Source organism: Hylobates moloch, unplaced genomic scaffold, assembly GCF_009828535.3.
Source record: "Hylobates moloch isolate HMO894 unplaced genomic scaffold, HMol_V3 SCAFFOLD_5, whole genome shotgun sequence".
NCBI classification, from domain to species: domain Eukaryota; kingdom Metazoa; phylum Chordata; class Mammalia; order Primates; family Hylobatidae; genus Hylobates; species Hylobates moloch.
Window position 1 is genome coordinate 129076029 of NW_026652280.1, and position 12864 is coordinate 129088892.

Consider the following 12864-nt stretch of genomic DNA (forward strand, 5'->3'; position numbering starts at 1 on the left):
TTCCCGATGGTTGAACTAATTTACATTCCACTAACAGTGTAAAAGCATTTCTATTTCCCCACAGCCTCTCCAGCATCTGTTGTTTCTTGACTTTTTAATAATCACCATTCTGACTGGTGTGAAATGGTATCTCATTGTGGGTTTGATTTGCATTTCTCCAACAATTGAATGATTTTGAGCTTTTTTTCATAAGTTTCTTGGCCACATAAATGTCTTATTTTGAGAAATGTCTGTTCATGTTCCTTACCTAAGTTTTTGTTTGTTTGTTTGAGGTGGAGGCTGGAGTCTAGCTCTGTTACCCAGGCTAGAGTACAATAGCACTATCTTGGCTCACTTCAACCTCTACCTCCTGGGTTCAAGCTGTTCTCCTGCCCAAGTCTCCCAAGTAGCTGGGATTACAGGTGGCCGCCACCACACATGGCTAGTTTTTTTATTTGTATTACAGATGGGATTTTACCATGTTGGCCAGGCTGGTTTTGAACTCCTGATCTCAAGTGATCCGCTTGCCTTAGCCCCCCAAAGTGCTGAGATTACAGACATGAGCCACCATGCCTGGCCTCCTTTGTCCACTTTTTAATGGGGTTGTTTTTTTTTTTCTTGTAAATTTGTTTGAGTTCCTTGTAAATTCTGGATATTAAACCTTTGTCAGATGGATAGATTGCAAAAATTTTCTCCCATTCTGTAGGTTGCCTGTTCACTCTGATGATAGTTTCTTTTACTGTGCAGAAGCTCTTTAGTTTAATTAAATCTCATCTGTCAATGTTTGCTTTTGTGCATGTGCTTTTGATGTTTTCATGATGAAATTTTTGCCCGTGCCTATATCCTGAATGGTATTGCCTAGATTTTCTTCTAAAGTTTTATACTTTTGGGTTTTATATGTAAGTCTTTAATCCATCTTGAGTTAATTTTTGTATAGGGTGTAAGGAAGGGGTCCAGTTTCAATTTTCTGCATATGGCTAGCCAGTTTTCCCAGCACCGTTTATTAAATAGGGAATCCTTTCCCCATTGCTTGTTTTTGTCAGTTTTGTCAAAGACCAGATGGTTGTATTGTGTGGTCTTATTTCTCAGATTTCTATTCTGTTCCATTGGTCTATGTGTTAATTTTTTTTCCAGTACCATGCTGTTTTGGTTACTGCAGCCTTATAGTATAGTTTGAAGTCGGGTAGCATGATGCCTCCAGCTTTGTTCTCTTTGCTTAGGATTGTCTTGGCTATGTGGGCTCTTTTTTGGTTCCATATGAATTTTAAAGTAGTTTTTTCTAACTCTGCGAAGAATGTCAATGGTAGTTTAATGGGAATAGCATTGAATCTATAAATTGCTTTGGGCAGGATGACTATTGTCATATTAATTATTCTTATTCATGAGCATGGAATATTTTTGCATTTGTTTGTGCCCTCTCTGATTTCTTTGAGCAGTGGTTTGTAGTTCTTCTTGAAGAGGTTTTTCACTTTCCTTGATAGCTGTATTCCTAGGTACTTTATTCTCTTTGTAGCAGTTGTGAATGGGAGTTCATTCATGATTTGGTTCTCTGCTTATTGTTGGTGTATAGGAATGCTAACAGTTTTTGCACACTGAGTTTGTGTCCTGAGACTTTGCCGAAGTTGCTTACAACTTAAGCTATTGGGCTGATCAATGGGGCTTTCTAGATATGGGATCATGTTATCTGCAAACAGGCATTTTGACTTCCTCTCTTCCTATTTGAATACTCTTTATTTCTGTCTTTTGCCTGATTGCCCTGGCCAGAACTTCCAATACTGTGTTGAAATGGAGTGGTGAGAGAGGATATCCTTGTCTTGTGCCAGTTTTCAAGGGGAATGCTTCCAGCTTTTGCCAATTTGGTATGATATTGGCTGTGGGTTTATTGTAAATGGCTTTTATTATTTTGAGGTATGTTCATCAATACCTAGTTTATTGAGAATTTTTTAACAGGAAAGGATATTGATTTAATCAAAAGACTTTTCTGCATCTATTGAAATAATCATGTGTTTTTTTCTTTATTTCTCTTTATGTGATGAGTTACATTTATTGATTTGCATATGTTGAACCAGCCTTGCACCTAGGGATGAAGCCAACTTGATTGTGATTGATAAGCTTTTTATATGCTGCTGAATTTCATTTGCCAGTATTTTATTGAGAATTTTTGCATCGATGTTCATTAGGGATATTGGCCTGAAGTTTTCTCTTTTTGTTGTACGTCTGCCAGGTTTTGGTATCAGGAAGATGCTGGCCTGATAAAATGAGTTAGGGAGAAGTCCCTTGTTTTCAATTGTTTGAAATAGTTTCAGAAGAAATGGTACCAGCTTCTATTTGTAATTCTGGTAGAATTCAGCTGTAAATCCATCTGGCCCTGAGCTTTTTTTGGTTGGTAGGCTATTTATTACTGCTTCAATTTCAGAACTTGTTATTGGTCTATTCAGGGATTCAACTTCTTCCTTGTTCAGCCTTGGGAGGGTGTATGTGTCCAGGAATTTATCCATTTCTTCTAGACTTTCTAGTTTATTTGCATAGAAATGTTGATAATATTCTCTGATGCTTGTTTCTATTTCTGTGGGTTCAGTGGTGATATCCCCATTATCATTTTTTGTTATGTCTATTTGATTCTTCTCTCTTTTCTTCATTAGTCTACCTATTGGTGTGTGTGTGTATATATATATATATATATTTTTTTTTTCTTCAAATAACCAGCTCCCGGATTCATTCATTTTTTTGAAGGGTTTTTTGTGTCTCTATCTCCTTCAGTTCTGCTCTCCGAGTTACATGGCACTTACTCTCAAATCGATCACATAATTGGAAGTAAAACACTCCTCAGCAAATGCAAAATAACTGAAATAATAACTAACAGTCTGTTAGGCCACAGCACAATCAAATTGGAACTCAAAATTAAGAAACTCACTCAGAACCATGCAATTGGAAATTGAACAACTTGCTCCTGTATGACTCCTGGGTAAACAATGAAATTAAGGCAGAACTCACGAAGTTCTTTGAAACCAGTGAGAACAAAGAGACAATGTACCAGAATCTCTGGGATGCTGCTAAAGCAGTGTTAAGAGGGAAATTTACAGCGCTAAATGCCACTTCGGAAAGCTAGAAAGGTCTCAAATTGACACCCTACCATAACAACTAAAAGAACTAGACAAGCAAGAGCAAAATATCCACAAAGCTAGCAGAAGGCAAGAAATAAGCAAGATCAGAGTGGAACTTATTTGTTATTTGCTTTAAAATCTTGAGTTGTAAACTTACTTCATTTTCATTTTATAGATTGAATAATGAAAACATTTCAAGTTATTAGTTTCAGAAAAATCTTTGTTGGTGTTCATGTGTTTTCATTATTTTATTATTTTTATTTTTCTTCAGAAAGTAGGTTTTTTTCCCCATGTAGACAACAGTTATGTAGGACAGTATTTTCATTTGCTTCTGTATTCTTGTGATAGAATTCATAATTTTTTCACTTTATTAGCCATATTTGCATTTTTTAAATTTGTCAAGCATACTCTCAATTGATTTTACACCAAAGGATCATTTATAGTGTAATAAAATTGTGTATTCCCTTTAGGAGAAATGGCTTCTTAGCTGATGTTTATTTTTAGAAAACTTCTTAATTTTATAAAAAAAATTCGAATATAAACCCCTACAAATTATTTTTAAGCTAAGATGCACTTCAGTAGAATCTCCTGTGATATTTGTGTCAATGTTACAAATCACTTAAATACTTTTTTTGTAATGCAACTCAGAATTTAAATAGAAATACATATTTTTGTTTCATGGTCTTTATATCCTAATTTTTCAAAGTTAAAAGCATAAAATATGAATGAAGATATTGCATTTTTGCATATTTAAAATATGTATATTTGTCATTTCCCAAAGTATTCTGATAGAATTCTAATTGATTAATTTGTAATTTCTATACATTTCTTCTGCTTCATAGTTTGAGATGAAATATCTAATGAGTAGGTTGCAAAAATTTTCTCCCATTCTGTAGGTTGCCTGTTCACTCTGATGGTAGTTTCTTTTGCTGTGCAGAAGCTCTTTAGTTTAATGAGATCCCATTTGTCAATTTTGGCTTTTGTTGCCATTGCTTTTGGTGTTTTAGACATGAAGTCCTTGCCCACACCTATGGCCTGAATGGTATTGCCTAGGTTTTCTTGTAGGATTTTAATGGTTTTAGGTCTAACATGTAAGTCTTTAATCCATCTTGAATTAATTTTTGTATAAGGTGTAAGGAAGGGATCCAGTTTCAGCTTTCTACATATGGCTAGCCAGTTTTCCCAGCACCATTTATTAAATAGGGAATCCTTTCCCCATTTCTTGTTTTTGTCAGGTTTGTCAAAGATCAAATAATTGTAGATATGCGGCATCATTTCTGAGGGCTCTGTTCTGTTCCATTGATCTATATCTCTGTTGTGGTACCAGTACCATGCTGTTTTGGTTACTGTAGCCTTGTAGTATAGTTTGAAGTCAGGTAGCATGATGCCTCCAGCTTTGTTCTTTTGGCTTAGGATTGACTTGGCAATGCGGGCTCTTTTTTGGTTCCATATGAACTTTAAAGTAGTTTTTTCCAATTCTGTGAAGAAAGTCATTGGTAGCTTGATGGGGATGGCATTGAATCTATAAATTACTTTGGGCAGTATGGCCATTTTCACGATATTGATTCTTCCAACCCATGAGCATGGAATGTTCTTCCATTTGTTTGTATCCTCTTTGATTTCATTGAGCAGTGGTTTGTGGTTCTCTTTGAAGAGGTCCTTCACATCCCTTGTAAGTTGGATTCCTAGGTATTTTATTCTCTTTGAAGCAATTGTGAATGGGAGTTCACTCATGATTTGGCTCTCTGTTTGTCTGTGAAAATTTTTGCAACCTACTTATCTGACAAAGGGCTAATATCCAGAATCTACATTGAACTCAAACAAATTTACAAGAAAAAAACAAACAACCCCATCAAAAAGTGGGCAAAGGACAGGAACAGACACTCCTCAAAAGAAGACATTTATGCAGCCAGAAAACACATGAAGAAATGCTCATCATCACTGGCCATCAGAGAAATGCAAATCAAAACCACAGTGAGATACCATCTCACACCAGTTAGAATGGCCATCATTAAAAAATCAGGAAACAACAGGTGCTGGAGAGGATGTGGAGAAATAGGAACACTTTTACACTGTTGGTGGGACTGTAAACTAGTTCAACCATTGTGGAAGTCAGTGTGGCGATTCCTCAGGGATCTAGAACTAGAAATACCATTTGACCCAGCCATCCCATTACTGGGTATATACCCAAAGGAGTATAAATCATGCTGCTATAAAGACACATGCACACGTATGTTTATTGCGGCACTATTCACAATAGCAAAGACTTGGAACCAACCCAAATGTCCAACAACAATAGACTGGATTAAGAAAATGTGGCACATATACACCATGGGATACTATGCAGCCATAAAAAATGATGAGTTCGTGTCCTTTGTAGGGACATGGATGAAACTGGAAAACATCATTCTCAGTAAACTATCGCAAGGACAAAAACCCAACACCGCATGTTCTCACTCATAGGTGGGAATTGAACAATGAGAACTCATGGACACAGGAAGGGGAACATCACATTCCGGGTACTGTTGTGGGGTGGGGGGTGGGGGGGCGGGGACAGCATTAGGAGATATACCTAATGCTAAATGACGAGCTAATGGGTGCAGGAAATCAACATGGCACATGGATACATATGTAACAAACCTGCACATTGTGCACATGTACCCTAAAACCTAAAGTATAAAAAAAAAAAAAAGAAATATCTAATAGAGGTGTTATCTTTTTCTTAATAACCTCTTATAACATCTTGTTTTTCACTATAGTTATTTGAATCAAGAATATCTGTGATTATGAGATAGTATTAGAAAATAAATATAAAATCATATTATTTCTCTCCCACAAGGAAAGAAACATGTACACTAATAGCTAATAAATAATTTTCATTTCTAAAGATAGCTAAATACTTTCAAAATTTCTTCATTTTATTTTCTATCTTAGAGCTTCTGGAAATATTTGTTCTATTTAACCAAATTTTCTGTTAGAAAACTGTGAAGAGTATATATGTTTTTATTTGATTTTTGAAAATAATGGGCATCACCTATTTTATTTGAAGATTTATACTCCACAAAAAAGTTGTAAGCCTTTATCCTGCATAATAAATGTTATTATGTATATGAATACGTATTATAGTATATAAAGAAAGTTTTCATCAAATCCCTGAGACTATTGGATGGAACTTTGGCTCAGGGTATATGACATTCAGAACTGCTGGAATAAAGTAGTGACTATTACACTGAACTCGAAATAGATTGAATTTGTATTCCAAATTTAGGTAGGAAACATCTAATAATATGCTACTAAAGTCATTAGAGGAAGGTAGAATATATACTGTTAACCATATTTAAGAAAATCAAGATGGAAAATATTACATATGTAAAAGTACAAGGAATAAAGAAACAAAAACACCAAACACAATGCTCATAATGTGATTTTTCTAGCATCATATCTATTTAACAAATAACATTGAGATTTCATAGCTTATCAGCCAAGGTGATGTTCTGATAGCTGTAGTTGTCTTGCAATTCTAGTTTTAGTTAACACACATTTCATTTCAATTTCCCAAGGCATAATGTAAGCAAAGTTTTACCTTTGTTGTCAAGGAATTTTTCTTCTAATTCTTTCTAAGAATAGATTATTTCTTGCATGGCAAATATTTGGGGCCTCAGGCTTTTAGGAAAGGGAAATTTGAATAGGTTCCCATTCCCGAAAAGGAAGGAAGCCTTGTGCCTGTCACTGCATGGAATGTTCTTATTATGCCTTTGTCCTCATTTCTACTAGGGATCTGCTGCCCAGTGATGACCATCCTCCATCTTTCCCACAATGTCTGTCCATGGTAAAGTCAAGTCTTGCTGGTCTCCATCCCAGTAGATTCACATCAAGATCAAGATACTTGTCTTTGCAGCTTTCCATACACGAAAGGAAAACTCAACTGTTTTCCATCCCCATTTGCACACTATTGTGTGTTAGAGTAGAATCAGACTGTATAAATACAGAATGTCTGAGCATCTTTCTTATATATTACAAAATCAAAGACATTTTCACTCTGCTGTGGTGGAAGAATTAGGATGTCTTTATTCCTCTTTGATAAATCACAAAAAGCCACTATTAAACTAAACTATTGTGCCTTCTCCCACAAATACCCACCTCAAAAAGGTTGGGAGGTCTTCTTGAATCTTCCTGCAGAGGCACTGAATAAAGTAAACCTAAGTTTAAGTATTTTGAGAACCACCTCCACCAATTAATTCATTGGCATGGCATTCCACTGCTCAACTTTGGAAATGGCAGACTTACTCAGTTTGCTAATATTCTATTAGAATGTTTGGACCTGGTGTTTTCTTTTATGTCTAACCTTTATTATATATTGGTATGAACGGTATTTGATTCGTAAAACAAACAGCAAAATTATTTTTCTTTTTCAATAAAATATTATTTAAAAGTTAGAATAAATTAAAGTTCTAAAGCCTCACTATTAGATAATTTTAATAGCATCGAATTCTACTAATTCTGATAGTAATACTATTACTTACTATAAAATGCTTTGAATACATATTTAATTAATGTTCCAGTTTAATGTTTTTTGATACATTCCAGAGTTCTGAATATTCGTTATTAATCTCACCTTGGTTGTCCCTTGTTATAAACTTTCTGACAGTTACCATATCTGCCAATATAAAAACAATTACTATTTTAGGAAGACAAAACATGGCCCTCTATGATCCAGTTCCAGTCATCCTGTCCTCTCCAACTTCTTGCTCCATTGCTTGCTTTGCACTTTATACTCCTGAAACACAACCTTTTTAGTAGGTCTTCACATACAATATGCTGTTCTTTGCCCTTGAGGATGGTGCCAGCTCCGCCCTCTAACTTCAAGAGGCACAAGAGAACAGCAATTATGCATGTTGGCTCTGAAATTAAACTATATATGTGACTGCTATAAAGGTTATATGAGCTCTCTTGTCCTTTAGTATCATTATCTGTAAAATGAAAATACTGATAACACTTCATGGGGCTGCTGTGGGGATTAAATGAGTCAGTATATGCAGTACTTAGAAGAGAGCTTTACACTTAGGTGCACTATTCAGTGTAGCTGTAATTACCAGTTCATGGGTATACATTGCTCTTCTTCTATGACTCAGCTTAGAGACTGTTTTTAGGAACATTTTGCCTTCAGAACACAAAAAACCTACCAGGCATTGTGCTTCCTTTTATATGGCAGGAAATGTGAGATGCAGCTATTTGTCTTTTACTTTCAAGGGGACTTACTGGCACATACTTGACAACTGGATCTCTAAACTTCACTCAAGAGGCCAGTCCCTGATCATAGAGTTCATCTTCCACCCACTGGAGTGCAGATATCTTAACAGTTTCCAGCATACTCACCACCTCTTGTTCATGCTGTCTGATCTGCCTGATGTCGTCAATGTAATGAATCACTGTGACGTTCTGTGGGATGTCCAGATCGCTTCAGATGACATATATTATTACTGAAAAGAGTTGACATATCCCTGAGGCAAAACTGTAAATGAATATTCTTATCTATACTCTGTGACTCTGAACTATTTCTGATCTCCTTCTCTAATTAGAGTGGAAGGAGTATGCATTTGCCAAATCAATGGCCACATGCAGTCTATGTGTGGCCTTATAAAACTTCTCTAGCAATAATACCACATCTGTAACAGAAACTGCAATCAGGACTACTCTTTAGTTAAGCCTGCAGACATTTATAGTCATCCTCCAGAAATTCTCTGGTGTTGGCAGGGGACAGGCTGGTGGATTAAATGGGGATATGACAGGGACCACTACCATCTCTCCCCATCCCATTGCACCCGGGATAGGATATTATCTTTGATTTAGTCTCTTGGCTGGATTTTCAGATATTTTCATGTGGTCTTCCCAACTATGATAGCTTTTATAGCTCTTACTTCACAGACCAGAGACCCAATGCAGGGATTACTTCAATTGACAAGTGTAACAATTTCAGTTATGCTCTTAGAGACTAGGAGAACGATCACTGACTGAGTTGTGGTTTCAGTGGGCCCACTGTGAACTAGACTTCAGTCAGGCTCCATTTTTTACCTCACCCTGTAAGTACCCACTCTTGTGTTTCCAAGTATCAGTGTTACTGAAGAACCAGTGCTTAATAGTCCTTGAAATGTCTGATCATTCCCCTTTTTCCGGGGCTTAGTTGCTTGGATAAATGACCATAGTTTACTTTGGGAAAGGACTAGGGGAATCACAGTGTTTACTTGTAGGGATGTTTCAGGGTCTTTCTTCCTAGGGACCCTGACACCTCCCTGGTCAGCAGGTTCCAGAAGTGAAAATTGTCTCATGTCTGGGAACTGACCAAGTATTGTGACTTTTACTAGGGGTGACTACCCTCTGCTTCCTGACTTTATTCATTTTCCCTTGACAATGTCCCTTATCAAAATCCTGTCTTTTCCTTTTAAAGGCCCTATTGAAATCCCACTTCTCTGTATTCTCAACCTTCTACGTTTAGCTAAAATGAATCTCCCCAGCCTCTGAACTCTCATACACATGTGGTGATCATAGCCTGTTTTATGTTATATTTATTTGTGTATATCTTTTGCCCCTAGTTGACTGTACGTCGGTGCTGGAAATATGTCTTATTTATTGTCTTATTATTTAAATGCCGCACGTCGTGCTTTGAACATATTTTGCAGGCTATGGAAGTTTACTGATAGTTTTAATGACACTGGCTTTTCTTCTGCATTTAGCCCTTCATAGAACATGTTCCTGTTCTATTTATATACTATTTTGTTTATGTAAACCTGTATACTGAAAGACAAAAATGTTGTCACATTTTATATGGAATCTTATAGAATTTTTGGATCACTTTTGATTCTTTTTGATGTTAAATATTAGGATTTTAATTAATCATATGCCATATTTTCTTATGCAAAATATTGTTTCTTATAGATAATTTGCGGTAAAAGCCTTTCAGTGAATGAAATGACTCTTGGCACTTTGAAAGAAAAAGGCTACAAAGCTGCTTTCATTGGAATAGGTGAGTAGTTTACTCTTAAATATATTTATTTCTAATGTATTTTTTATTTCCTAGCAATATCCAGAAGAATGACTGCCTTCAGACGTTTTCATGATGGAAGTTATATTTGTTCAGGGAATAACAGATAGAAATGGTTGGCCAAGTAACTAAATTTCTATTTTATAAGTAGGAGTGCTGTTTCACCTTAATTATGGAGAGATTTCAGCAAGATGTTTATCTTCCCATTCTTTCACCACACCATCATTACCGGTGAGAATCTCTAGGAAGAAAATATTTTCAAGTCATACCACCAGAAACTCAGAATCTGTCTAGAGGCTGTAGCTTTCTTTTTATGATAAAAACAATTGATTAAAGTGATAATAAAGGATGGAGTTGGCTCATTCCCTTTGCTCTTCATTTTTCAAAATTTTCTAAAGACTCTTCTTATTTGGTTGAATTTTTTAAATGTTCCATCAGTGTTCTGAAAGTCCCTTAGACAGTGTATTATTACTCCTGAGGCACTCAGTGTATACTGTTTTCTCATATTTTGCCTAAATATGTTATGGAGAATGAGTTTTCTAACATTTTTCTTCCACTTAGTATTTACTGAGAGACCAGAGAGAACAAGTAAGTTGGCTTGACTTAGTCTTTGCCTCATGAATGTCATATTCATTCTCTGATATGATTTGTACTATGGGCAATTATGGCATATAAATTGGGTATGTTAAATCGGGGTCCCCAAACTCGGGGCCATGAACTAGTACTGTACTGTTAGGAACCTGGCCACACAGCAGGAGATGAATAGTGGGCAAGCGAGCATTACTGCCTGAGCTCTGCATCCTGTCAGATCAGCATTAGATTAGATTAGAATCTAATGGCATTAGATTCTCGTAGGAGTGCAAACTCTTGTGAACTGGGCATCCGAAGGATCTAAGTTGCATGCTCCTTATGAGAATCTAAAACTAATGCCTGATGATCTGAGGTGGGACAGTTTCATCCTGATACCATCCTCTTTCTCCAACCTGGTCCATGGAAAAATTTTCTTCCATGAAACTGGTCCTTGGTGCCAAAAACTTTGGGGACCACTGTGTTAAATTGTTACTCATTTTTAATATAAACTCATCATCTTGTATTTTACTTTGTCTGTCTCTTTGGCAGTTCACACTCAGAATATGAAGTTCTAAATAATATCATCTCTTTAAGTGATCACACACTGAGTAATGTTTATTTTGCAGCTGTCCTTTTTCATTGCCTTTCTGGAGTGCAATCATCATTAATGCTTCTTTGTCTACTAAACTTTTCTTATCAATGTGCCATTTCTAAGACCATGCCTGTCAGCCCCTTTATTTAGGTGAAAAATTAGGAAAGCAATATAAATTTTCACTGTCTCCTAGCTCCTAAATGACTCAACTGAACCTCCTTCCTTTCAGAAAATTTTGGGTGCCATTGTCATTAGTATCTGTCTATATGATCTTAATTACGATATTATATTTATTGTGTATATCAAAAGTAGGAAGGAGGCAAGATCTGATATTTTCCCTAGGTTCTATTTTTAGGCATCCTATATTTGACTTTAGCTTTACTTTTCAACATTACATTTGTATTGAGAATTTAATGTAAAGAAATTGGGCAGGTGTCTGTAAGTTCCAATTACTGTCAATAAACACATGATCAAAAATGCTTGGTCAGTAGTAAGTGGAAAATTCATCAGGCTTTAGGTCTGCAATACTGATAATGTTATCAAATAACTATCTGAAATTCACCAATGTACTAAAAGATATGTTTTCTATTATTTGAGTATATACTAATACAATTATTAATACATGTATCTGTAAGAACTTCGTCTACAAAGAATTTTTGTACTGAAGAAATATGGACCAATAAAGTAATCAATACATTGAAATACCCAAATTAATTACATAAGAAGCAAATTATTCCAAAAATTTGGAATAATTAAATTGTTCATCACTCTGAGTAGTTATAACCATGAAACACCTTCTAACTGAAATAATCAATAGTGTTTCAGCTTTTTAATTTAATTTTATTCTATTAAGTCCCCTTAAGTATATTATTTGATAATGCTATACTGGCTCACAATACAGTTGTCTCCATTTGACTCTGCACTGAGGTGTGAATACAGCATTTAGAATGTAGAGTCCTTTCGTATTTATGTGCTGTGCATTTTCATGCTGAGAAGTGAATCTTTGACATTTTGGTGTAGTGATGTGAGGAATGCAGTTATGCTCTATTTCAGTATTTTGTATGAAACATATACAAGAAAAATTTCATTATGTCAAAAAGAAAAGCTTCAGTCTGTGGAAGACAAGTAGCCGTATTCTCTAGGAAATGTTTATTTGACACTCATGAGTGTCGATTTGGGAATTTATGACCTTTGTATTACCATATAACTGTCGGTTACTTGGACAGCCACACAACCTTACATGTTTTTGTTCATTAACCTTGCTTCCATATTGTAATTAAACTTTACTCACTTATTTTATCTACCCTTTCTCATGGATTTTGTAGGAGGAAATGTAGAATAGGAATTCCATATTATTTAGGATATACGTTTGGGCACTTTCAGAAAACAATAGAGGGTAAAACAATATAAACATTTAGTTCTTTCTCATGTAACAACGTAAGCCATTTTCAAACCTGAATTCCGTCTTTGGTCTATGGGTAGTTACCATGTTCACATTCATGCTAATAGAAGTGGGAAAGAGGGAAGCAGCTCCTTCAATCTTATATTTATGAGCCAGAAGTTACACAAATCAATTCTTC

The 12864-nt window shown here is 35.6% G+C and overlaps 1 protein-coding gene across 1 annotated transcript in view; it reads left to right on the forward strand.

The window, feature by feature from the left end:
• Positions 1-12864, forward strand: part of DPYD (dihydropyrimidine dehydrogenase) — an 870422-nt gene that overhangs the window by 243642 nt on the left and 613916 nt on the right. The window contains exon 8 of the mRNA XM_032155293.2: positions 10017-10104. Within this exon, the coding sequence (XP_032011184.1) occupies positions 10017-10104 (88 nt within the window). The remainder of the gene's footprint in view (positions 1-10016; positions 10105-12864) is intronic.